The sequence below is a fragment of the Rattus rattus genome, chromosome 2 (assembly GCF_011064425.1).
Source record: "Rattus rattus isolate New Zealand chromosome 2, Rrattus_CSIRO_v1, whole genome shotgun sequence".
In the NCBI taxonomy this organism is placed as follows: Eukaryota; Metazoa; Chordata; class Mammalia; order Rodentia; family Muridae; genus Rattus; species Rattus rattus.
In genome coordinates this window covers 80,843,785-80,871,116 of record NC_046155.1, presented here as the reverse complement: position 1 = coordinate 80,871,116, position 27,332 = coordinate 80,843,785, and the positions used below count along the sequence as shown (strand labels likewise).

General features: G+C 47.1%; 1 protein-coding gene across 2 annotated transcripts in view; it reads left to right on the top strand.

The window, feature by feature from the left end:
- Positions 1–20,406, top strand: part of Polr3e (RNA polymerase III subunit E) — a 28,167-nt gene extending 7,761 nt beyond the window's left edge. The window contains exons 4-21 of one of the 2 annotated variants that reach the window (XM_032892756.1): positions 918–995; positions 1,860–1,975; positions 2,431–2,513; positions 5,064–5,171; positions 5,457–5,503; positions 6,166–6,285; positions 7,156–7,241; positions 7,553–7,597; positions 7,704–7,795; positions 8,598–8,718; positions 11,298–11,379; positions 12,626–12,685; positions 12,771–12,928; positions 13,346–13,407; positions 13,900–14,417; positions 16,100–16,177; positions 18,081–18,206; positions 19,180–20,406. In XM_032892756.1, the coding sequence (XP_032748647.1) occupies positions 918–995; positions 1,860–1,975; positions 2,431–2,513; positions 5,064–5,171; positions 5,457–5,503; positions 6,166–6,285; positions 7,156–7,241; positions 7,553–7,597; positions 7,704–7,795; positions 8,598–8,718; positions 11,298–11,379; positions 12,626–12,685; positions 12,771–12,928; positions 13,346–13,407; positions 13,900–14,417; positions 16,100–16,177; positions 18,081–18,206; positions 19,180–19,236 (2,037 nt within the window). In that variant the 3' untranslated portion in view covers positions 19,237–20,406. Of the gene's footprint in view, positions 1–917; positions 996–1,859; positions 1,976–2,430; positions 2,514–5,063; positions 5,172–5,453; positions 5,504–6,165; positions 6,286–7,155; positions 7,242–7,552; positions 7,598–7,703; positions 7,796–8,597; positions 8,719–11,297; positions 11,380–12,625; positions 12,686–12,770; positions 12,929–13,345; positions 13,408–13,899; positions 14,418–16,099; positions 16,178–18,080; positions 18,207–19,179 lie in introns of both variants that reach the window. The other variant, XM_032892755.1, reaches the window with a different exon arrangement.
- Positions 20,407–27,332: the final 6,926 nt, after the last annotated feature.

The following is a 27,332-nucleotide window of genomic DNA, read 5'->3' as shown; positions in this document are numbered from 1 at the left end:
ATCAAAGCTTATCCCTGCCTCAGCTGAAAACTGAAGGAGTAGCCCTGGTGTGGCTACTGAGCAGTTTTTGTAAGTGACTGCTTACTTCCTATGCTAAATGTAGCTGACCCGAAGTCATCCTAAAAGTTGAGCTTCAGCCCAAGCTGCTGTACATCCTCAAGTGTACTGCAGAGGCTATTGGATGAGATGTCTTGGACTAAGAATTTGGGGGACCAATTAGGGATTTATTCATCAGCAGTTTCCATGGGAGAGGAGAAAGAAAAAGTATTTCTGTGAGGGCTCTATGGAAAGGTGCTGTATGTTCTAGAGCCAAGACTGGGCTTTCAGAGGAGGCCTGAAGGCAAGCCATTTACATAATAGTAGCCATACAGGGGAGGAACCCACCTTCCTGAGCCCTCTCAAGAGGATACCTGTGGAAAGTCTAGATGGATTGATAAGTAGAGAGAATGGGGTCACAAATCCCTGTATCCAGTGTCCACATTAGCCTCTAGCAGTCTTTCGCCAGCCCTTTTTTTTCCTTCTTGGCCTCCTCCTGTCTTATGTCTCATCCTGGTGGGCTTCAGAGTGTCAGTATGTCCTTGGGCACCTACTACTCTCAATTCCCACAGCCCTGCTTTTGAGCTTCAGGGTACCAGGGGGCTCAGCCATGCCCCTTGAAAGACAAAGACATCCTAAGGTCAGGAGCAGCAGGAGGCTCAGAAGGCCAGTTATGAATCAGACTATAGATGTAAGCTATCGGGTACCGTATCCCATTGGTAAAGTAGATTGGGGTTCTAGGTACTCTGGTGTTGGGTGGTGTAGGTGTGGGAGCAGTCTGAATAGGATTGGTTCTTTGTTAGTTCTTCCTTGGAACCATCAATGCCCTGCTCCAGTTTGTTTTATGCAGGGTAGACTGATTGGGGCCTTTTTCTCTCTAGTATCCTGTGCGTCCTGCTTCGATGACCTATGATGACATTCCACATCTCTCAGCCAAGATCAAGCCCAAACAGCAGAAGGTGGGGCTATCCTCCAAGATGGAAATGGGGTACTGAGGGTAAATGGGGGTTGAGGAAAGCAAGAAGACAGATACTTTGGAGACTGTAAGACCAGAGAAGGAGCAGTGGATGGATTAGAGAAACAGCAGTGTGCAGGTCTTGAAAGCAGAGGAAGGAAAGCATTTCTAGAAAGGAAAGGTAGCCCCAGCAGAATCAGGCTCAGGTCAGGGGTGGTTGGAAGGCAGGCTTGGGGAAGCCTGGGCTATCAGGTATGGGTGTTTGAAGCAGACAAAATAGACAAAGATCCAGTATCCATACAGGATGGGTTAAGGGTATAGAAGAAGCTGAGATAAATTTTCAAAATTTCTCATTTGTAGTAGTTGTGACTCTCAATTTCTAGTCATTGGGGGAGGAGAGAGGCAGCTGTCCCAGGTTTGCTGATATCGGAGATAATATCTTAGTTTCAGATTTTCTTTCTGATTTTTGGGGGTATGGAATAATATCAGACAAGAATGTGTACCCCTAAAAGACTGGTTGTTTTGTTAAAGATTTGTTTATTTTTTTATGTATGTGAGTACACTGTTGCTCTCTTCAAAGACACCAGAAGAGGGCATTGAGTCGCATTGCAGATGGTCGTGAGCCACCGTGTGGGTGCTGGGATTTGAACTCAGGACCTGTGGAAGAGAAGTCAGTGCTCTTAACCACTGAGCCATCTCTCCAGACCAACACTGAGACATATTTGTTAGAAAGTTCATTGGTGACTTTTTGTGGGGCTCATTGGGAAGGACACTGGTCACTCTTGCTTGGGTAGAGACCCAGCTGGGAGTGCTCCTGGGGAGCTGTGCCATGTCACTTTCCGAGTTGGATGGTACTTTGTACCTTCAGGTAGAGCTTGAGATGGCCATCGACACCCTGAATCCCAACTACTGCCGCAGCAAAGGGGAGCAGATTGCATTGAACGTGGATGGTGCCTGTGCTGACGAGACTAGCACATATTCCTCGTGAGTTCCCACCCCCAGGGTCCCACCGAAGGTAAAAGTTAAAGAGAAGTCTCCAGTGGCCTCAGAGGCATTGCCTTCTGCCCTTTCCCTGGGGTCCCAGTCATGTCAGGTCTCTGCCTTTAACCAAGAGTGTTGTTGGCCTTCTCTCCTAAGTTGGCTCCCGGGAGGTGCTTCAGGACTGCAAGGGAAACTGGCTTCTAGAGCCCCTGCCCAATCATTTATCCCTTGACCTGCAAAGCTCTGGGTTTCCTCATCCCTTAGCCCTTGCTAGTATACATTGGAATGACATGGCTCTGAGAATAGAGGAAACATTCAAAAGTTGTATCATGAGTGATCACCTTTAATCCCAGCACTTGGGAGGCAGAGGCAGGTCGATCTCTGTTGGGATGGAATAGGTTTGGCTGGCTTCTCTGGTGCATCCTAGCCCTTGACATTAGTTCTCCGTGTGCTCCCAGAAAGCTGATGGACAAGCAGACCTTCTGCTCCTCCCAGACCACCAGCAACACAGCTCGTTACGCGGCTGCACTCTACAGGCAAGGTACCTAGGGTTGGCTGTACCCTGGGGAGAGCACAGGGGGGCTGGGCTGGAAGACCTCACCTAGTCTATGTGTGCTGTTGGCTACAGAACACCAAACTATTAAGGAATGGGGAAATGTGGGAATGAGAAACTATGGAGTCAAAGCACTGTGAAGAGGACTTTGCTGGTCACTCCCACTTGGTAGAGTTGGAGCTTCAAGTCAGTTTACTCCTGAGAACATGTATGCAACATAGCATAGTATTGGAGACAGATGGCAGAATTTTGTCCTTTTAAGTTCATGCTACTTAGAACTAAGCAATCTTATTCATACATGGGCAGCAGGTACTGAGGACAAATGGAAATATGTCTCTATCAAACCTTGGACACAGATGTTCATAGGACTTTATTCATGAGAGCCAAAGAAAGGAAACAACCCCAAACCCATCACAGTCTCGGGATGCCTGCATAAACAGTGTGCCATAGCCACAGGACATCCCTAAGGATAATAGCCTTACCTGGCTGTGTGAGAGAGCGAGTTCATAATAGGTGGGTGCGTCCACATGGATGACTCAGCCATGCTCAAAACACTGCATAGCGCCAGGCATGGTGGTCCACACTTATAATCTTATCACACCCTTCATCCTAGTGCTTGGGAGGCAGATGCAGGTGGATCTCTGAGTTCTAGACCATCTTGGTCTACACAATAAATTTCAGGACAGTCAGGGATATGGAGAGAGGAGACCTTGTCTCAAAACAAACAACACCAACCAAAAATGATAGCATACAGCACGTGTAATTTTCTTTCCTATTCCTGTGGTAAAACACCTGACAAAAGCAGTTGGAGGAAGAAAAAGTTCACCCTGTAGTTTGCAGACCATCATGGGAGGTCAGACCAGCAGGAGGTAATTCCTTGCCAGCCATAGTCAAGATGAGCAATGAATGGTTATGTGCTTGCGAGTGCTCTCTTGCTTTCCCCACTCCTGTCCAGGACCCCTGCCCCTTGTAACGTTCGCACTCAGTGAGTGTGCGTTTCACTAATCACCATGGTGCCACACAGACTTGCTCCTGGGCCAACAGTCTAGCCTCTCTCTCACTGAGACTTCCTTTCCAGATGTCAGGTTGATAGAACTAACCATCCTACTACACCCCCAAGGGCAGAGGGAGGGTGATCATGGACAGGTTCTTTTTGGGGTGCTGAAGATGTACCAAAATGAGAGTGGCATAGTTGCCACAATTCTGAGACTATTAAGTGTTTCAAGCTGTGTGCTTCAGATGGGGTTGTCTAGTGTGTCAGAGTACCTCAGCGCGTCTGTTGGGTGCTCAAGGCACGCACTTCATTCAGCACTTGAACTTGGCAAAGCAGTGAATGGCACGGCTCTGAGAATAGAGGAAACATTCAAAAGTTCTCACCTTTAGTCCCAGCACTCGGGAGGCAAAGGCAGGTGGATCTCTGTGTGAGTTTGAGACTGGTCTGGTCTACATGGTAAGGTCCAGGACTTCTAAAGCCATGTAGGGGGATTCTGTCTCAAGAGTCATGTTGTCTCGTAGCTACTATGTCTTGTTCTGAACCACAGCTCAATGCTGCACCACTACCCACACCTCTCACACACACACACCCATTTTTTTCGAGATGGGTTTCATGTAGTCCTGGCTGTCCTGGAATTCACTCAGTAGACTAGAGTGGCCTCAAATCACAGAGATCCACCTGCCTCTGTCTCCCGAGTGCTGGGATTAAAAGTGTGCACCACCACCACCTGCTTTTCTGTTATTAATTTATAGGTATGACTGTTTTGTCTGCGTGTGTGTGTGTGTGTGTGTGTGTGTGTGTGTGTGTGTGTGTGTGTGTGCCTCTGAGGAGGCCAGAGGACAGCATCAGACCCCCTGGAATTGGAGTTAGGAGTGCTTGTGAGCTGCCATGTCAGTGCTGGGAATCAGACATGGGTCCTCTTCAAGAGCAATAAGTGCTTTTTTTTTTTTATTTTTTTTATTTATTTTATGCATATGAGTACACTATGTCTGTCTTCAGACACACCAGAAAAGGGCATCGGATCCCATTACAGATGGTTGTGAGCCACCATGTGGTTGCTGGGAATTGAACTCAGGACCTCTGGAAGAGCAATTGGTGCTCTTAACCTCTGAGCCATCTCTCCAACCCTGGAAGCTATAATTCTTGCAGCCAGAGACATGATACTTAAGAGGCTATGCTGTCCTTGAATGGACTCTGGAAGGGTCTGGAATCAGCAGTGTGGCAGAGACCCAGAGGGGTGCACTGTGGATAAATGGAGCAGTAGGCGTGAAGACTGGAGACAGTGACTTGGGCAGGGAGTAAGAGAGGAAGTCTCAAGGAAGTGTCCTTGAGCAGAGTCAGGCTCCTGCTCTGGGGTGTGCTTACTGTGCCTAGTTGGAAATGGCTCCTGTCCTGGTGTTCCTGAAGAGGCTAATTGGAATTGGAGTTGGATTGGTGGTTTAACAGTGAGTGTAGGCCTTCTGGGGACTCTGATTCCTTTGAGCAAGCTGGGTATGCTGGCTTTGGGTTGTAGAGGCATGTTCAAATCCTTCTTCCTTTGCCAGGCGAGCTCCACCTGACACCTTTACATGGCATCCTACAGCTTCGGCCCAGCTTCTCCTACCTTGATAAGGCAGATGCCAAGCACCGAGAGAGGGAGGCGGCCAATGAGGGTGAGCCTGCTGACAGCCTGTGGTCTGGATGGGCTGACGTGAGCACGTGAAAAAGATCAGATGGTGGAATTCTTACTGACATGCCAGGCCCCTGCCTACTAAATGCCAGTAGCCTCTAACTCCACATCTGGGACAACCAAAAAACTGTCCCCACAGATGGCCAGAGGATTAAACTGCCCCAGTTGAGACCAGGGCCCCCTTGCTTGGCCTTCCTGAGGGAGGGTTGTGTTGGGGCAAAAGTTGCAGTCCCAACAGAGGCCGTACTGACAGCTTGCTTTACAGCAGGGGATTCTTCTCAGGACGAGGCAGAAGAAGACGTTAAGCAGATCACGGTGAGCTCTGGCCCCAGGCAGGAGGGAGCAGCATGGATGGAAAAGACAGCAGGAGCTGCAGGGTCGGAGCAGAAAGGACTTGCCCATTCATGGGAGTCAAGATGTAGAGTATTGTTGAGCCCCCTAGTCGGCTGCCTGGAGAGAGTAACCTACCCCTGCCCAGCCTGACTCCTGATGGGTATAGACAAATGGTTACCATGTCAGTAAGTTTGATTTTAGAAGATTTAGAATATAGCCTTCCCTCCTGTTTATATGTAGTTTACTATAAGCATTGAAAGAAAATGCTGCAGTAATGTCATGGCTGGCGCAGAAATGACTGTAGAGTTTGCATATCCTAGTAGACTACCCTCTCCTGAAGCGATGTGGCAGAGAGCTAGGCATCAGAGGTTCGTCCTGCTCTCTGCAGCTTGTTGGCTAGCCATTAAAACCTCCTGTTCCCTCGTGGGTGAATGCCCTCGTCTTAAAAGATATGTTTTGGTGCCCCTGTGGCCCAGCTGGAAAGCCTTAGCCAGGGCAGACAGAAGCAAGAAAATACCACTCCCAGTTTGCATTGGCACCCCAGACTGAATTCCAAAAGCAAAGTGGGAGGTGGGGGGAGTCTATGGTTTGGCAAGATCTTTGGGGGCCACAGACCTGGGAGTGTGACCTTCCCTTCTTCACAGGTACGGTTCTCCAGGCCAGAGTCAGAGCAGGCTCGCCAGCGTCGCGTGCAGTCCTATGAGTTCTTGCAGAAGAAGCATGCAGAGGAACCCTGGGTCCACCTACACTACTATGGCATGAGGGTGAGCCAGCGCAGCATCTGGGGGAAGAGCCCTGATGCCCAACAGCTGCTCGTCTCACCTTTAGCTCACCTTGTGTATGGCCACTTTGCCATACCTTAGAGAGCATCAAGTTGTGTGAGCCGTATCTCACTTAGCAGGTGTCATCTAAAGCGGGAAGCAGACAGCTCCTGTTCCAATTTAGAGGTTTAGCCCCCTAAGCTGTGCATGCAGTAGGGGTGGTATTTGTTTAGAGTTTTTCATGCACCGTGATGGTGGCTGCAGGCTAGATATTTCATCTGGGTCCCACTGGAGAATCTACTGTCTGTCACATACTCAGGTTACTGCCTACCTATCCAGGGGGAGTTTTGAATATATTTGGTTTACAGGGCTTTGCAGCTTATTATCTGATGCTACACTCAGTAAAGGAAGCAATTGGACATTGGCTCCCAGGTTGTCTGGACTAGAACTCCCTGAACTTTGCGGGAAGGACCAGCCAAAACCTTCCAAAGAAGATTAGCATTAGGAGAGCCTTAGATTCAGGGTCAGGCTTGCAGATACCCTATAGTTTCTTCCTGGGTGACCTTGGGAAAATGCCTTTCCTTTCTTAGTCTCAGTTTCCTTGTCTGTGAGACAGGGATAGTAAGAGCCCTTGTATTGTGTTAATGAGCAGTGGTACAGAGCCCACATGGCAGGTGCTTGGTGAATGCTGGTATCTGCACTGTGATGGGGTACTAGGGCTTGGATCATAAAGCCAGGCTAGGCAGATGGTTGAGAGCACATTGCAGAGCCTTTGTGGGTGTTGTGCTTAGGATGCTGTGTGTGGGCATGTGGAGAGCCATGAGCAGGATAGTGGCCGAGTGGGAGGTGACCTGCCCTGCCTTTTCCTCACAGGATAGCCGCTCAGAACATGAGCGCCAGTACCTGCTGTGTCAGGGATCCAGCGGGGTAGAGAACACGGAGCTCGTCAAGTCGCCCAGGTGGGACTGGCTGGTGCTGGCTACAGGTTCTGGGAAAATCTCTGTTGGGACCATGGCCCCTTTTCCTTGTAGGCAGGGTGAAGGAGGGACACTGCTCCTGGAGAAGTCGCAGGAGGGTAGCCTGGCATAGGTGATCCTCATGTTCTATGAGGCTGTTTTCCAGAACGCACTAGGACTACTGGGGATGGGGAGGCTGGGTGTTTGCTTACACCACCCCAGGGTTCAACCTGGCTGTGGTCTGAGCTCACATTCGGGGTGAGCCGGAGTCAGCAGAGTCCACAGAGCCTCTGACACCTCTTCTCCCCTTACAGCGAATACCTCATGATGCTCATGCCACCCAGCCCGGAGGAGGAGAAGTGAGTAAGGGGCTCTTGTGTCCCCATCCCCACCCCTACCCCACCCCCTCCACTGTCTCCCACTATCTCCCACTGGCCTCCTCTAACTCAACCCTGTTTCTAACAGGGACAAGCCCGTAGCTCCCAGCAATGTCCTGTCCATGGCCCAGCTGCGTACATTGCCCCTGGCTGATCAGATTAAAGTCCTGATGAAGAACGGTGAGTCCTGCTCTCTGCCTCCAGGGCCAAAGCCCCTGCTCCCCAGAGTCTGCCCAGCTTGGCACCACTGTTCAAGTCACCCAGTGGGCACTGGTCTTTGAGATGGGCTTTTGAGCTTCTCTGCCCAGCTCCCTGCTGCAGGAGCCTGGGCAGGTCAATTTGAGCTTTGATCTATCTTGAAAAGTCTAGAGTGGGTTCCTGGTCACTGATGGGGCTGAGTACAGTTTTACAAGGGATGTCAGGTAGGACTCTTATCTTGGTGCCTTATAGGCCTCTACACAATAAGGACTAGCTCCTTTTTTTCCTAGGCAGAGGTGCAGAACTTATGGGTGCTGAGTTCCAAGCTCTGGACTCCTCTGAGAAGTCTTTCAGCCTGAATACGGCTAGGGGCTTCCTGCCTCTTCAGGCTTTTATAGAGGACTCTGGACTCTGGGCCTTTCCCAGGCTTTGCCCTGGGTTCCAGAGGCATTACAAGTGACCTGGGTTCAAATCCTGGCTCTGCTTTTTCCAACCAGCTGAGTGGGGGGGAGTTTTCAATGCTTTCTGGGCCTAATAATGACAGAATCTTCTGTACTCCTTAGTTTTCCACATAGATCCTGACATTTGTCCTGTGAGAGACAGGAGAGCTGACATACAGTCTGCCATGGCTGTGATTACTGCTGGTGCCATTGCTGTTATGTCACTAGGAGTTATTGGGGGGTTGGGATCTTAGTGCTCTAGAAACACTTGGTGTGGGATAGAGAGACGAAGGGTCAGGCCTCTCTTCACCCAGTAAGTTGTGACCTTTCTCTTTGCACTTCAGTGAAAGTCATGCCTTTTGCTAACCTCATGAGCCTCCTGGGCCCCTCTGTGGACTCTGTGGCTGTTCTGCGTGGCATCCAGAAGGTGGCGATGTTAGTCCAAGGAAACTGGGTGGTGAAAAGGTAAGCTGCTTGGGAGTCTATGAATTGAATGGTGGTGTTGGTGTTCTGCCTAATTGCACTTGACTTTTTCCAGGACTCTTGGGAGTTGGTCTCTGGACTCTTGGTTCCCTACAGTTTTGGCACGCATCTGTGACAGCTCAGCTGCATGCCACTTGGTTTTTACTCTCTTCCAAGACAGCTCAAAGTCTTAGAATATTTTAGCTCTTTACCTCCCACATGTATATGTTAACTGTGTCTACATTTTCAGGCCCACAACAGTTTATCCAGCCAGTGTTCTTAGGCTTACCCACATGTCTGCCTTTTGTATTGTATTTTTATCCCAGTGTACATCTGAATTCCTGTCAGGAGTCATTTCAGTCTGCCCAAACAGTGCATAGTGTTTAATACAGACCTGCTAGTAATAGCTTCCCTCAGTTTCTAAGTTAGTGATAAATCTCTCTTAAAGCATTGATGCATTTTCTGTGTGTGCTGTACATAAATGTATGCCCAGTGTTATGTCAAGAGTCTTTCTCCATTGTTCTCTACTTCACTGTCGCAGGATTTCTTGCTGAACCTGGAGTTTGCCCCATCTTTAGTTTAGCTAGCCAGCTTGCCATGGGGCTCTTTTGTCTGCCTCCCAGGTGCAGGGAATATAGGTGGCTGTGCTTAGTTTTGAGTTTATGTATGCGGGTAGTTGTAGGTGAGTGCACGTGCCCTTGAGGCCAGAGGAGTCAGATCCCTCTGGAGTTGGAAGTGACAGCCATGTGATGTGGGTGCTAGGAAACAAACTCAGGTCCTCTGCTAGAACAGTATGTGCTCTTAACTGCTGAGCCATCTTTCTGGCTCCCTGCCTGGCTTTTTATGTGGGATCTGAGGATCTTATCTGATCCTCATCCTTGGGCAGCAAGTGCTTTATCTTATGAGCTGTCTCCCCAGCCTGACTTCTGTGTTATGACGTCAGTTGTTACTGAAAACCCACTGTCAGCCTGATTCTTGTGCTTTGATGGTAATCTTTGTATTCCTCTGGTTGCTTTGAAGCCTTTCTCTTTGTTCTGGCTTTCCACTGCTGCATTAAGAAGTGTCTAAGTGTGGTTGGCTTTTCACGTTGCCTGTTGAGGTTCAGGTCATGACTTTGTGGCTTAGTTTTCAGTAGCCCCCCTCCTTTCTCCTCTGGTTTTTCCATCAGACCATCAGTCTGGGGGAGTGGAGATAGTCTGCCCTGTTATCCCCTAAGTTCCTCACTTGTAGTACAATGCCTGGAACACTAAACCAACCCTAGTAAATGTATACTTTAATTATAATGAAATAGTGTTATTGTAAATGCATTAACCTCACGCTTTGAACAATGTAGTGTGGAGTGAACAGTATAAAATCTGAATAGGTCTAAAATTCAAAGTATTTCATTTTATTAAGCCTTTCACTTGATTGCCAACCTGATGGTCAAGTGTATTCCTCTTACATGGTGGTGCCCTTTACTGATAAATATATCTTGCTGGTGAATTATCCAGTTTTCTTTATGGAAGAATTTATCACGGCACATGGCTTGTTAAATGTGAGGGTGAATACTATTTATACTTAAACTGTAAAGACAGGAGGGGCTGTTACATCACACATACACCTGAAGACACTGACCAAAAGAGGCCCAGGACTTGTGTCCATCTCAAAGGCACCTGCAGAGCTGTGTTTGATCTCTGTGGCTCAGCCTGGCCTCTGCCGGTGCTGTTGGTGTCTTTGGGAGACCTAGCTGTTGAAGTATGGCTTGTCATCAGCTTGGGTGTCCTACATACTGCAAGGGTCTCTGTAAGTCTTCTCTTGGGTATTGAGGCTATGCGTGTGAGTCATCATCTTTCCAGCCAGATCTATCTTTGTGTCTAAACCTTGATTCAAATAAGTCTTACGTGTTCTGTGCTGTGTGTGCCACCATTCAGTGTACTCTGTCCTCAAAGCATAGGGGCCCCACAACATGTGCCTGTCTAGGTTTAGTTGACAGTGGGTTCTTTCTCTGTGTGGCAGCCAAGAATACTTTGCCAGGTTTATACCCATGGAGTTTAACCTTGGAGCATGAGTTCCTCAGGACTGGAAGGTATGAAGGGAAGACCTCCAGTGTAGGAGCCGTAAAAGCTGGCTCTGGAGCTATGGCTGGAGGAGGTGTGGGAGTCACATAGTAGGGACTGTGTTCGTGTGCCTCTGGGGCCTCTACCCTGAGGTCCTCTGGGCCCTGCGCACAGTCTTTATTCTTCCGTGTTCCGGGGAGTCAGGTCCAGCCTCTAACAGCTCACATATATCCACTTAGGCAGGAAAGGCCTTTCAGCTGTTTATCTTAAAGCACAAATATTTGACCTGTGGGATCAGTCTTCTCAACAGTCCCGGGCTCCTTGAGGTCTCAAGCTTATATGTCTTTGAGCCCCTAACTCCTCCTTGGGGTTAGGCCAGCATATGATATGGTGAGTTGGGAAGGGGCCTGCAGACTCAGTCCTGTTGCCTGTGAAAGGATGTGACCTGGACTGGCTCATACTGTGAACCTTGGGCTTCTAAAGTAGGATGTGGTGGTGGTGGGACCACAGATGGGGACTGACTAGTTACCTCTGCTTGTTTGCCAGTGACATCCTGTATCCTAAGGATTCTTCCAGCCCTCACAGTGGTATGCCCGCTGAGGTGCTCTGCAGGGGCCGAGACTTTGTCGTAAGTATCGATGTTCTGGCTGCAGGGTCCAGGGTGGAGGGAGAGCATCCAAAGCAGGCAGGGAGCTGCAGCAGGCAGGTCATTGTGTGCAGGCCTCACTGCGGAGCTCCGGTTGGGGCTTTTTCCTCCTCTGGGCATTCTGGGCTCAACCTGTGTGGGGTTCATGTGGTTGAGTGGTGTAGGACAAAGCTCACCGTGGTTGCAGACTTAAGTTGGGTTAAAGTTGTCATAAATGATTGACAGTCTGGTAGCATTGGGTCCATAGCCCTGCCTAGCACCTACTTTGGATGGCACCAATAGTTCCCTTTTACCATAGTCTGGCACTTATTCCTTGCTACTTTTCTGGAGTTTGTGACTTCTGAGTTAACTCTTCCTTTCTCTCATCCTGCCCTATTTATATCCAGAACTTAAGTCCTTCCCAGGCTCTTAAGCTCAAGTCTCTGGAATCTGCACTGTTCTCTAAGCCTTGGCATTTACACATTGAATTTGCTGAGATGTGGCTGCTTAGAGCTGTTCATGAGGACCCTTGTGCTCTGTACAGGCTCGTCCTGAAGGGAAGCAGCCCGTAGATTGTTTGAGGACAGCTGTGTTTGCTCTTCTGACTAGATACTCTTAGCTTTTGGGAAGTTGGTGTTGAGGGGCCTCAGCAGTCTCTCACCCGGCCCCACTCATTCATGCCAAGTGCCCTTGGCTTTGGCTGCTTCTCCAGTGGGCACATACCATTGGGTTGGAGCCCACAAGTGTATAAGATGTGTTGCTATAGACGACTAATCATCCTTTCCTCTTGGCCCTCATTCACTTTCCCCTCTTGAGAGTCTACCCATGAGACAGGTCAGGGACATGACAGCTAATGAGGCAGTGAGAGAGCTGTAGAAACTGGAGCCTCTGGGAAGCCATGCCAGCTACCAGGAGCTTCCTTGTCACCACACATGGGGCAGCACCTTGGTGCTGAATTCTCACAATGCTCTTAGGAGCCCTGGGATGCAAGAATAACCAGATGGGCTAAGTCTCATCCGCTGAACACTTTGTTTTGGATGGAATGAGGTAGCCCAGCCATCTTGGAGGAAAGAACTCTGTAAGGTGGAAGATGGCTTAGGTGTAGAGGCTGCCCAAGGCACATACTAAGAAGAGTGGGTCTGGAGCACCATTTTTGGCTGATGCCCAGGCTCTGAGCCTCCCCTGCATCTTTACCCAGGCCTTTTACAGGCCTTGCTGCTGCCTAGAACACGATGCCTTTCTTCCTCAGATGTGGAAGTTCACACAGAGCCGATGGGTGGTAAGAAAGGAGGTGGCCGCAGTGACCAAAGTAAGTGGTGTTCTTCATGACCTCAGGGCTCGCTAGAGGAGGGAGCTTGGGGCTGGCCATGCCTCACACTCCTCCTCCCCCTCAGCTCTGCGCTGAGGATGTGAAGGACTTTCTGGAACACATGGCTGTAGTGAGGATCAACAGAGGCTGGGAGTTCTTACTGCCTTACGACCTGGAGTTTATCAAGAAGCATCCAGATGTGGTCCAGCGGCAACACATGCTGTGGTCGGGCATCCAGGCCAAGTAAGGCTTGTGGGGTAGCATGAAGGGGTGTAGTAGGTGGCCCTGGCCCTGCCTCCTAGGAGTAACACACTTGGGGTGGGGCTGTGTGCATTGCTTTCCACAAAAATGATCACTACTGAACGAGCCAAGTCTTCTCACCACAGCCACACCCCTTGCTTGTCATCTGCTTTGTTCTGAGGGGCTGGAGAGGAGGAAAGCTCATAGTCTAGCAAGAAAAGCAGGATGATCATTTTCTTACACTGGCCCTGGGCTCTGGCTAGGGGCTTGCATGCACAAAGGGCTTGTTCAGGAGAAGGCCTGGCTGAACCCTGTGTGTACAGTGTTTTGGTGGCCCAGTGCCCTGGGTTGGGGCTTGTTCCTCTGACGAGGCAGTACAACGTACAGGTTAGAGTTTAAAGGGTTTGTTCTTTTTTTCAGATTAGAAAAAGTCTATAATCTCGTAAAAGAAACCATGCCAAAGAAGCCGGATGGACAATCAGGTGTGTGTGGCTTCAAGGCTGGGTAGGCTTCCATCCTGGTCCCTGGCCCAGAAGGGGCCCTTTTTGGGATCAGGCCCAGAAAAGGGCCATGTTGTTTTCAAAGTTCATCCTCTCTGTGCTGACCTTTCTTCTGTCTCCACCCTACCACCAAGTTAGCCTATTGCTTGTCCAACAGGACAGCCTCAGTGGTCTACTCACTCCTACCCCAGGAGGGTACTGTGTCTTTCAGGGCAGAGTGGATTCTGAGACCTGTTGGATCAGCGGGTGGTCTTATAGGAGCTGCTAGAATTACAGCAGGGCTCTGTAATTTTGTGCCCAGTTTGATTTCTCCCCTCAGTTTAGATAGCAAAATTTCTCCTGAGCAAGAAAGGTGGAAGACAGCACATGATTTCTTCCTTCAGGAGGAGTCTTCTGGTGTCCCCTGCTCTCTGTCTTCATGCTTTGTCTGCCTGAGACCTGTGCCCTTCTGAGCCATATTGTCTGTCTACACAGCGCCTGTTGTCTCTGGGGAACAGCGGGTCCAAACAGCCAAAACCAAGGCCCAGCAGAACCATGCTTTCTTGGAGCGTGAGCTGCAGCGACGGAAGGAGCAGATGCGGGGAACCACAGTCCTGCCCAGCGTGCAGATCAAGGAGGAACCCCTGAGTGAGGAGGAAGCCGATGGGGATGAGCTGGAGGCTGAGGAAGAAGAACCCATGGACACTGCACCCAGCAGTTGCCTCAGCACCAAGTTGGCCAATGGGCTGCCTGCTGGGCGGGCAGTGGGTGGGGACAGCCTAAATGGGCACCCAATTCCAGGCTGTGCCAGCAACCCGGTTGCCCGGGAACTGAAGGCTTTTGTGGAAGCCACCTTTCAGAGACAGTTTGTGCTCACGTTGAGCGAACTCAAGCGCCTCTTCAACCTGCACCTGGCAGGCCTGCCCCCGGGCCACACACTCTTCAGTGGTGTCTCAGACCGAATGCTACAGGATACGGTGCTGGCCGCTGGCTGCAAGCAGATACTGGTGCCTGTAAGTAAAGCCTGTGTCTGCCAGGCCAGGGTCAGTCAGAGCCTTCAGGAGGGCAGCTGGGCAATCTTCACCTTCTTAGGAATCAAGAAGCATGGGGAGAAACCTGTGTGTCTTGGCTCCATCTGTCTGTCTTAGGGACAGTGGCTCTGAGACTGCATGTGGATAGGGTACATGTTGGGTTTTCCACCATAGGAAGGTAAGAATGTGAGATTCCCTAGGCACTATCGGCCTCATTAAACACAAGCCTTTACCTGATTGGTATTTAGTTAGTCCCTAGGGCATGAGTGACACAGCTAGAATTTGAACCTCAGTCTGGAGGCTCTGTCTAAGTCTGCTTTCACAGAAGTCAGCTTAGCACTTCCCCACATAGGGAAACCATGGCTTCCCTGGCCTTTAGGCTCTTTGACCATATAAGCTCCAGCCTCTGCAGTAGGCATCAGGGTGGTAAATGAGCCTCCTCTACTTCAGGTCCTTCCGTCCCATGGAGTGGGCTCCACAGTGGGGCCAGAGACTGTTGCCTTTGATGAAAAGGAGTGTTTGGGTACAGTGTGAAGGAAGCTGCGTGGCTCATTCCTAGACTCTAGCCAGCCCAGGGAGCAAATCGGCTAGGACAGAAGGGAGGTGGCTATGCTGTCTTATAGATAGGGAGTATACCGTGTGCAGCACCAAGCTCACACACACCTGTGCCTAGCCTGGGACGATGCTTAGGCCAAGGCCCTGCCTCTGTGTGTAAGGAACAAGACAAGAGGCTCTGTGGCCGCAGTTGGTGGAATTTCCTTGCCAAGGTTTGCTTTTGTAAGATGCCGGCATTGGGTTCCTGGCTACCCTAAGTGCAGCCAGTATTCTACAGGCCTACTTTTCTGTGTACTGGGCAAGAAAAGGATACTAGCCTGGTAGAAGTGGGATTGCCTAGGCTACCCACATGGATGGAGGATGAGGAACCTTCTATGAAAGTGGTGCTCTTTCCTGCCCACCTCAGAAGTTCCTTGGCCATGCTCCTTCCTCTCAGAAGTGCTGGCATCTAGAGAACATCCCAGGCCTGTGTGGAGCAGTTTGACCCCAAGGGCCATATTCATAGCATGTCCAAGAAGAAAAGGCAAGTTAAAGACCTGAGTTTAACTTGTGCTTTACTACTCTGAGCTAAGTACCTGTGGACAGTGAACAGCTCTGAACTTGATATGGCGAATGGGCAGGGCAAGCAACGCCTCAGTGCTGCTCAAGTCCTGTGCCAGCCTTTATGTGTTAGTGAGCACTAGTACCAGCTACAGAAAGGAGGCTATAGGCACAATGCTGGCATCTTCCCTGATCTTTTTAAGTGCCAGGACTGTCATCCTCTGGTTGCCCCTGAAGCAAGTGGTATAAAAGGCTTGGGAGTCTGCCAACATCCTGTTTTAGCCACACTTCTTATGCTGCCCTTGTGGGAAACAGCTGACCGGAAGCCCTGAGGAATGCTAGGGAAGAGGAGACTTTAGAGCAGAAGTCCAGGTAGATGCCTCAAAGCAGCATCACACACACTAACGCCATCCCACTACCTGTTGTCGCACTGTCATCTCAGAGCCAGTGAGTGGGAGAACTAGGCTTCGACCACTCTTGCCTAGGGCTGGGTTGCAGGCTAGGTGGGTTGAAGTGGGCAGGGCAGTGGATCACAAGGCAGAGAAATGACCAGCTCATGCTTGGGCCAGTTTCCCCCACAGACTGCTGCTTCCCCTGATGAGCAGAAGGTATTTGCCCTCTGGGAGTCTGGAGACATGAGTGACCAGGTGAGGTACTTTTTTTTTTTTTTTTTGGTCGTCTTTCTTTTTTAAGAGCGGGAGTCCCAGAAGGTTGAGGCTATTAGAATCTGGACACTAGAGTATAGTTGGACATGTCAGGTGTTCCAATCACTCCAAGACAGGCCGTGTGTGCCAGTGGTTTGCCCCTGACCTTGGGTGGAAGTCTGCCGAATTAGAACAGTGTCACCTCTGACAAGATGACTGTTTCCAGCAGTGTGGTGGCCTCACTCTGAGCTTTAGAGCTCTATGGGATAGCGATGCAGGCAGGCTTGGAGACCACGTGCAGAGGAGAGTTCTCAGTGGCTTTTTTATTAGCTGTCTTAAACCTGGAGTTGGGTTATTTTGTCCTGCGATCTGTCTCCAGTGTTCGTTCAGCTCTGGGAGGGAGCTGAGGTCCAGATGCCTTTAAATCATGAACGTGCCTGGATTCCAAAGATTAAAGTGTTTTGTTTTTAGCAGACATGCCAGTCAGGTTGAGACAGGAGTGAATCCTGTTGAAGCCTGTTTCCCTTTTATTTGCCAGGGGGACAGGAAGGCTGAGAGCAAGAGTGGGTATGAGGCCTCGCTTCTAACAGGAGTCCTGAAGTGACCCTGTTTTTGGCCAAGAAAGGTAGCTTGAGGCTTTCCTACTTAGCTTCTCAGATCACTAAGGGAAAAAAAGTAGTAAGTTCATTTAAAACTGAACAGGGCCTAAAGAACTGTGGGGAAGCTGACTCTGTCCCTCAGAGGTGACCGATTTTTTGTGACTGTGAGCAGATCAGTGGTTGCCACATGCTAGTGCACAGAACATGTTCATGCTGCAGTTACTGCTTCCTCTCCAACATGTGGGGCTAGAGAGCCAGCTCAGGCCTTCAGGCATCTTCTCTGCTGAGCCGTCTCACCGCTCACTTCCTCTGTGCACTGGTCTGCTGTTCTGACCCCAGCAGACCAGCAGCACGACTCCTGTGGAATGTGAGGGCACTGCTTCTCCATGTGTGGCTCTTCCTGTGTCTAGAATCTTAGCTTCTTTCACTTTACGTTAGCCTCTGATGGGATAGTGACAGCGTTCTTTCTTTCTGCCCTCAAGTACTGCTGGTACTAATAGAACTAAAATTTTACAGGGCAAATAATTTCCCCCGTAGGAAGAGGGTATCGTAATCATTTCAAAGTTGAAATTCAGTGATACTCTCCTTGTGAGATCTTTAAGCCATGGTCTTCCCTTAACTGCAAACCGCATGGCGTATATTGTTCCCTACACTGGTAGGACCTTGATATAATCTGAATTCTTTATTTACTAGACAGTTGGGCTCTTAGAGAATCCTGTAGGCTGATAAATTTCTTTACCTTTTTGAATCCTTATAGACATTTGAGCTATTAAACCTACTAGATGTCGTCTTTGCCCATTTTTTGAGACCAGAATTTTTCACTGTAGCCCTGACTGGCCTTGAACTCATGCTGATGCCCCTTCCCCAACAGGGATTGTGAGGTGTGTGTGAGTCATCACCCTCTGCAGTCGGTTTTCATTCTTCCCTTCTGTTTTGAGGATGGCCTTGTTTATCCTCTGCTATTTAATGTCTCTTTAGGAGTTTGGTGCATTTTCCAGTTTCCTGGATTCAGTGTTATGCTTGTGTCTAGACTTTGAACCAATTTAGATACCTTTCCCCCCCACCCAGTCTAAACTAGATGCTTCTGCTCACTTCCTTGTATGTCCAAACTGCTCATCCTGAGTTCCTTCACTGCAGTCTGGAACAGTGACCGATAGGTCGGTCTTGCTAATCTTTAACCAGGAGTGCTGAGCCACTAGACACTGCAAGGTGGGGCCAGCGCCATCATTTTGGATCTTTTGTTTGGGGATAGTTCATATTTGGGATACTAATCCTCGAACTAACATTTTTTTTTTAATTAAATAAAGCATCGACAGGTTTTGCTTGAAATATTTTCCAAAAATTACCGAGTACGTCGGAATATGATCCAGTCTCGGCTGACTCAAGAATGTGGAGAAGAGCTAAGCAAGCAGGAGGTGGATAAAGTGCTAAAGGTATGTCCATTGTGCACAAGATGTCACGCAGAGCATCTAGGTTGTGACTTTGACCTGTTGTTTTAAGGACACACATACGTGGAAAGGTTGTGTCTGGTATCTTTGTTCCCGCTGTGTGTATAGTAAATCAGAACAGCTTAGCCCTAGTGCCCACCAGTCTGATGGCCATCAACTGGCAGTGGCTAGCACTGGTACCCTGGCAGGAAAGTGAGCCTTTTCACGCCGCAGAGTTGGGCTGGGTGTGAGGAGGTGTGCATCATCTTGCACCCACTTGTATAATTGACAGTACAATCTTTTTTTTTTATTTTAATTAAAAAAGGAATACTGGGGTTGGGATTTAGCTCAGTGGTAGAGGGCTTGCCTAGGAAGCGGCAAGGCCCTGGGTTCGGTCACCAGCTCCGAAAAAAAAGAAAAAAAGAAAAAAAAAAAAAAGGAATACTGCCTGGCACTGGTGGCACACACCTTTAATCCCTGCACTCAGGAGGCAGAGGCAGGCAGATCTGAGTTTGAGGCCAGGCTGATCTACAGAGTAAGTTCCAGGACAGCCAGGGATACACAGAGAAACCGTGCCTTCAAACAACAGCAACAAAGAGGAGTTTCTGTTTGCTTAATGTGAAAACACTTTGAATGCTCTCATGAACTGTGTGCATTGAGGAGGTGGGCACAGAAAGCCATTGCCCCATTCCCTGTTACCCTTAGTCATGTAGGCAATAGGCCTTATTAATACGTCCCTTGTCTTGGTCAACTTGAAAAGTTTTATTCTGTTGATACAGCAAAATCTGTAACACATTTTAAGATGTCCCTGAGGTATGGTGGCTGGAAACCCGTTAGGGTCAAAGCGGCTACCCAGCAGCACACTTAGGCAGGTTTGGATGTCCTGTTTGCACTCTGTCTGCTAATTGTGAGTCAGGCTGTGACAGCAATAGCTCTCTCCTGCCAGAACCTGCCCTTACCTAGTTTTCTTAATTTCTAGGACTGTTGTGTAAGCTGTGGTGGCATGTGGTACCTTAAGGGGACAGTACAATCCTGACAATAGTAGCAAACCACTAACTCAACGAACCCAAGCCCAGGGAAGGATGGCAGAGCCACACGTAGTCTCGACTTGCCTCAAGACACAGGAAGAGGATCTGCCCACCTGGTGGCCTGTGGCACTGCCTGGCCCAGAGGACAGAGGGGCTCACACTCAGCCAGTGGCAGGGTCAGCGTAAGTGAGATCGCTCCCAACAGAGACCAGCCGGGCCTTCTTTGCAGTACAATTTGAAATTCCTGATGTATTTTGCTTATTGGGTTTCATTCTCATAATAAAGAGAGTGTACACTGACATGGGCAGGATTATGAAAATCATGGTTTAATATTTTCCTCTTTTAAATGAATGCCAACATAGTTAAAGTTATGTTTACAAGATGAAGAGATCCTTAAGGTTTTTAATATTTAAAATGCCTAGAAGCCAATAATTAGTCTTAGAGTTTCTCTCTGCTAAGACTTCTGCCAATTTTATTAAACCAAATTGAGCATTTTACTGTTGGGTTTCTAAGGCCACTTTACCTTATGCAGCAGCCTGCTTTCTGTAGCGGTCTTAACTGTTTACACAGACCATAGCAAACATCCTATTAACTCCATCGTCTCCTACCGTGTGCATAAAGGTGCAAACGGAACCAGGTAAGTGTGGAACAGTGTGTGAGCGAGGTTATCATTTTGATGTAAAAAAAATTATATTTTGTGTATTTTTAAAATAAATGCTAACACTAAACTGGCATCATGGTGCTGCTGTCCTCAAATAGTTGCAGGAAGAAAACGTTCTCTGTGCTGTCTAAGCATTCAGTACAGAGAGAGAAGGGAGACCATGACGCCATCACACCAGGTGATACTCACCTTGACCTTGCACGATTGGTCTGAGAGAGTGCCCAAAGGTCCCTGAAGACTGGTCTGCTCACATTGCTGAGGCCGCCACACACACAGGGACAGTCACAGAGTGGCCTTAGCTCGCTGCAGACTTGCAAGCAGAAGGGGAGGAGGAGGAAAGTGAACACCAGCTTCTTAAGTAGGGAAGGGAGCTAGTACTCCTCCTGTGGGGACGTGAGAGCTGACTAACCTTGAAGGTTTTAGTACTTACATTAAAATAGTTTTAAAAGTAGATATTAATGTACTTCAGGCCCAAATATTTTAAATCAAAATGTAATAAAGGTTTTTTTTTACCTAAGTCTTCAGAATGTGGTATTTTACACTTCTAAACCCCTCAGAGCTATGATTTACATGCTGAATTGCCAAACTTCAGCTGTGGTGAACATGCCAGATCAAATAGTCCTAGAAGATGGGGAAAAGGTGAGGTAGGCTGGGTGAGATGACTTTTGCCACCTAGTTAAGACTTCTTGCTCTAGCACATCTTGTGCAGCGCAGTCACTAATTGCCAAGGGTTGAAATAATGCTCTGTGCTCTCTTCTCTTGAAGAAATATCAGACCCTTTAGTATAATTTAGTAAGGCGTCAATCAGGGATGTACTCTCTAATGAACATTTGTTAATTACATCGATTACTAGGGTGGCTCTTGGTAACTGTTAACACATATGAGCTGTTAACTCAGTTAAAACTTACCAAACCAATGAGGAACATGTCCTTACCATATTCTAGGGTCCTTTGCCCTTTGAAAGGGGAAGCCCTCATGTGGGCTGGCACAGCTGAAACAGACCATATAGGAAGAACTTGACTCAGTTCAGTCTCTGTGCATCTAAGGCCATGCATTAGATAAAAACAAAAACAACACTGAATTCCAAAAGCTGAGTGAACTTAAGAGAGGAAGAATGGGATGCTGAAGAAAAGCAGTAACAACAGCGACAACAGCACTTTCCACCTCTCAGCTCCTTCCTTCCACAGAAACATCAACTCGGTTAACTATCCACAAGCAAAAATACTTCATAAGAGCTAAGGACACCACAGATCTTAGAACCCAACATACAACACTTAATAAAGAGGAACACAGTATTACAACACACCTTCCTTAGCCCCAGTCTGTGTGAAAAATAAACTCACAGAAAGAACCAGGAAGTAAGCACTGGCCTTTGCTTTGGACCCCAAAGCCAACACTCATTCGGTACTGATCATTCAGTGCTGATCTATGACTTCACGCCAGAATCAGGCTGATCTTATATGATTCAGGCCCATCTCCAGCATCACTTGGCTCCCACTGATACATGGCTAGCCATGAGTACCAACAAAGATGTTCCAAGCCTATCCAATGCCATGCATGACCCTGTGGCCTTACCTTTCATTCCTCTGCAGCTCCAGACCTAAGCAAGGTTTCCAGTAAATCCTAGCACTGGTCTGACCTTAGTTAATCCAGGCTAGCCCTATGAGCCCAGTATCTAGATTGTCCCAGGTAGCTCTCTGATCTTTGCCTATCCCAGGGTATCTACCTAGTTAGCTGGAGGTCCACTCTTAGGAACCCAGTTTCCAGCCCAACTCTACATACATAGTCAACTGGTATACCTCAGCAGATCCTCAGGTTTCAAAAGTAGCCTCCTAAACTTAGGTGCCAGGCTTCTACCTACTGACCTGAAACAAAGTCATTTTGAGGACTCCCAACAAGCTTGCAAAACAGATGGCTTCCTTAGAACTGGATAGGTGAGTGGGTGACCTTTGCCAGATGGTTTAAAAAACGTGGAACAAGTTTCTACTTCAAACATACATTAACACATATCAACAAGGATCAAGTACAGTTTGGGGAACACAGTGAAAACTAAGCACCAGAAACAGACTGCAAACATCAATTCAAAGTCAGCAAAACAAAATAACCAAGTTCAGCTAAGTCAGGGAAACTAAATGGCCAATTTGAAAAATTTAAAAAGAAATAGAAGAGTTGGGTGTGATTGTGCACATCTTTAATCCCAGCACTCAAGGCAGAGGCCCAGAATTTGAGGTTAGCATGGTCTACAAGTGAATTCCAAAACAGCCAAGGCTACACAGAGAAACCCGTCTTAAAAAAAAAAAAAAAAGACCAGTTCTGAAGAAGAAAGGCACGGTGGGTAATGAAGCCTGAAGCAGTACCAGCAGTATACTGAAGGGAGGCTATGAAAATATGCAAAGGGAAGATAATGAAGAAAGCCTAGGGGATTTTTGGCTTTTTTGGTATATTGGGGTGTTTTCTTAATTGTTTTGTTTTTAAGACAGGATTTCTGTGTGTAGCCCTGGCCGTCCCGGAACTTGCTCTAGACCAAGGCCTGCCTCTGCCTCCCAAGTGCTGGGATTAAAGGTGTGTGACATTACCACCTGACAAGTTTATGGGGTTTACTAAAAAAGTACCTAGCTACAAAGTTCCCAGTCCAAACAAGATTACATCAAGGCCTATCACCAACTGTCAAAATTCAGGGGCCACTGAGGCTAAAGAGTTGGCTCAGCAGTTAAGAGTGTGCGACGCTCTTGCCAAGGACGTAAATTGTTTTCACTCTGCGTTTTGGATGGTTCACAATTGCCTGTAACTCCAGATCGAGGAGGATCCAATGACTCGACTTCAGCACTTCACTTACAGGTGTATGCTTGTATGTGTACATACACGTACACACATGCATGCACACGCACTTGATCTGACATCATGGAGATTGAATGAATGATGGCTCAATCTCCCAGACCCACATGGGGGGAGTAGAAAACCAACTCCTCCCAAGTTGTCCTCTTCCTTCCCACCCCAAAATAAATAAAATTTATTTAAAAAGATTTTTTTAGAGTTGGTTACAAAGGAAGTTGTACCAGATCAACTATTAATGAATAAAACGCATAGATATTAGAATTATATCCCATGCTTAAAACACAGCACTAGGGTTAAATGTAAGCATCCCAATTCTTGTCAAGCCGTGACTGAAAATAAAAGATAAACACCAGTAAACACCTTACTTTAGCACAGATTCTGTGAAACAAGGACCACGTGGAAATCAGGAAATTAAGATCAGGAAATAAAAACTAGCTTGATCAGTGTAGCAGGACCCTGGGAGGGAGGGAGGACAGGAACTTGTGGGTTTGGATATTCCAGGAACAACGTAGGGAAAGAGAGGGTGAAATATTTTTTAGGGCGTCTGTTTAATCCAGCTTATGTTATATGAATAGGTCAAGTGAGGAAAATTGCATCTCCAATCAAGATCTCCATTCAACACATGGAGAGGATCCTTCGCCATTATCAAGTGAGATTTGTTTATGGAATTTAAGAATGTGTAAGTGTACATAAATCAGCAAATATGGTAACATATTAGCAGAAGGAAAGACAAAAAATGACCATCTCAATAGATGCAGAAAAAGCAGTGGACAGAATTAAGGGTATTTTCACACTAAAATTTCCCCCTCGGCACATGAGATGGAGGACAGCTCACATAACCAAGGCTGATGGAAACTGAAAGCTTCCTGAGTTCAGGAACGGTGATGCATGCCCACTTACCACTTTATTCAACATAGCACTGGAAGTGTTGACAAGAGCAACTAGACAAGAAAATAAAAAGCATTCCGGATGGAAAGAAGTTAAAGTTGTCTTGGTTGCAGATGACATGGTTCCCTGAAGAATACAAGAGGAGGAGCCCGGGTCTAGTATATCCAGTAAAGTTTCCATGTTCACAGATCTGTTTGCTAGCATTTCTCCAGACTCCATTTAGAACAGCACCAGAATATATAAATGTCTAGGAATAAACTTAGCCAAGAAAGTGAATGTCACTGGCAAGAGTTCAAGATAACTCAAACGAGTGGAGGGTAACCCACGTTCATGGGCTGGATACTATTCAAAGCCCATACAATTCAAAGCTGTCCATGGCATAAAGCAACACCACCAAAATTCCAGTGGCAGTTTTCACAGAAGACCCTGAGTGGCCAAAGCAACACTGGACAAAAATACCAAAGCTTGAGGCATGATAGTACTTGGTTTTACAATTTGTAATGTGATAATAATTAGACACCTTGGTGCTGGCATAAAAACGTGGCATGGAGAGAGGTTATATGTTCAATAAGTGGTAACCAGCTATCTCTGTAACACTTGGAACAACTTGGAGTTATCAACATTACAGCTCTTGTAGATTTCAATCCAAGAACCGTTGGCACCCCTGCTTTTGGCCAGTGATGTATATTATATGAAAGTGCCTGGTGGAACGAAACCACGTACTTCAGAACCAGAACCCCTCCCCCTTGCCACCTCCCAAAAAGGGGAGAGAAGGGGTACTTCCTTCTTCCCTTCAAGGGCACGTGCCTAATGACATACAACCATCTTTTTCCCCATAGCACCAAGTTGGGACCAAGCCGTTAACTTGTGGGTTTGGATATTCCAGATCTAAACTACAGCAACATCTACATGGAGAATGGAATTGAACCTTCATCTAATATGTGTGTGCATGTCAACTCAAGGGCCTGGAGAGAGAGGGCTTAATTGCTGCTAAATGCAAAAGGACCTGGGTTCCATTCCCAGTACTGTGGCAGCTCATAACCATATGAAACCCAGGGGATCCAACACCCTCTTGTGGCCTCCATGGGCATTGCATGTGCTTGGTGTAGAGATGTGTGAACCATCCATGCACATTAAATATTTAAAAACTCAAAATGGATTAAAGACCTAAGCATAAGACTTGTGTAACTATAAAACACAAAACTGGAAAAACCACTCCTTGGTCTTGGTCTTGATAATGAATTATTGGTCATAGCACAGGCAACAAAACAGTACGTGGGACTGCTTACTAAAAAGCTCCTTCACAGCAAGGGAAACAAAACAAGAAGGGAACCTGTGGACTGGGAGAAGATACTTGGAGAACACATACCCTGGGCAGAGGATTATTACCAAATATAAGGAACTCAGAAAGTCAAGCAAGCCAGCAACCAAGAACCTGATTTTAAAGCAAAGGAGTCGGACAGACCCTTCTCTAAAGGTATCAGATGCCTACAGGTACATGAAAGGTGTCTGACACCACTAAGATGCAAATCAAAAGTCCCAATGAATGTGAGATGTCCTCTCACTTGTTAAAATGGTATTTATCAGAAAGTATTGAAGGTGTGGGGAAAGAGGTTATTTATACCCTTATACATAGGCGGTGGGAATAGACTGGTGCTACCACCATGGAAAACTATGGTTGTTAAATAAAGATGGACTTACTGCAGGATCCAATAGTCCCTCTTCTGGCTATATACCACAGAAAGAAGCCAGCCTTGAAAGGTGCCTGCATTTCTTCACTTATTAAGGCACTACCATAGTATCAATATATGGAACCGTCAAAGCATTCATCAACATGAGTAATTGTGCTATATAAACACACATATACGTGGGATTATTATTTATTGTTTTTCAAAAGTCTGGCACATGTAAAAGTATGTGATGGTATTTGCAGGTGCAGTAAGTAAAAAATGCATGGAAATAATAAAAATGGTTGTTACCAGGGATAAGAGAGATATGTAGATGTAAATCAGTTCAAAGTTGCAGTTAAGTATGATGAGATAACTTACAGCATTAGGGCTGCTGAGAATAGTATGCTGAGAATTTGGTAGGAGACATTTTAGGTGTTATTAACAGTATGCAACACCAAGTACATTACTTTTGTGACTAAAGTTGGAGGAGAGGATATATACATGTACTCAAAGGGGAAAAATAAAAATCTTTACCTGGTTAAACATACTGGTTTACTTGGTATAAAATGATATATAAATATAATTTCTTCAAATAAATTGACTAAAAACTCGGCATCACAATTGAACAGTAGATAAACCTTTTAGATGAGTATGCTTACTCTCATTATAATTATGGTATTCTAAATGAACCAGTGAGACAAGAATTAGAAAAGGGTTAAAAAGGGGGTTAAATTTTCAGAACTGTCAAGTAAAAGCTAATCCTACTTATTCAACAACAGAGCCAGAATCACTGGCTTCTTGATGTGCACCAACCACGAAGCCCAACAGAGAAACCTTTCCAAATGTGCACACACACACACGCACACGCACACACGCACACACATGCACAGACACGCACAGACACGTGCATGTGCCTTTAGTCCTTGCATTTGGGAGGCCAACCTGATCTACAGAGTTAAGTTCCGGGACAGCTTCGCAGGGACGGGGTGGGGGGCGTGGGGGGGTTACACAGAGAAACCCTGCCCTGTTTCAAAAAGCCAAACACCTGACCTTAGACTGAAGAGATAGCTCAGCCATTACAAGCACCATCTGCTCTTCAGAGAACTGGTGCTCAATTCATAGCAATCATATGATGGCTCACAACTATGTTACTCTAGTTCTAGTCTAGGGATGACACATACCATCTCGTGATCTTAGGTACCAGAGGTACAGACATATACAGGCAAACACTCATACACAAAGTTTAAAATATAAAAATGAACAAAACTGACCTCCAAGGGTCTGGAGAGATGGTCAGGGCATTTATTGCTCTTGCAGAGGACCCAGGTTCTGTTTACAACACCCACATGATGGGACACTACAATGAGTCACAGAAGTTTTAGGAGATTCAGTGCCCTCTTCTGTCCTCTGGACACTGTGCATGCAAACACTCATATATGTAAAATAAATTTTTATTTGGGCACAGTGGCATGCATACCTTTAATTCTAGCATGCAGGAGACAGAGACAAATCAAGAGACCAATCAAGAAATAAGGTTATACATTTGTTTGGCAAGTTCAAAGTAAAATGAGATATTGCAATCTTTTTTTTGTTTTTTTGAGATATTGCAATCTTAACTGTGTAAGTATACTTCCTAAGCACTAATGCTCGCTAACAAAGGGAAATACAAATGGCTAACAGGAACACCAACTTGTCCAGCAGTTGCACACACTTCGGAGGCAGAGGCTACATAAGGAGGACCTTATGTATGTAAGACCAAGTTCCAGGCCAGCCAGCGCTACAAGAGGACCTGCTTTAAAACCAACAAACCACCACTACCAACAAAAAGTGCAAATACATCTCCAAAATTAAAGCCAAAGAATATATAACTTTATTAGTGAAACAAATTAAGTCTAAGCTATCAGCTATCAGGTTTTCCTGCTATTAGTTTAACAATAGTAAACTGGATAGGCTCAGCAACAGCATGAGACCCTTTCTCAGAAAAATCCATTGACATAGCTATGAGAAACCTAGCATCCATCTAGTGGAGTGGCTGGAGAGATGGCTCAGT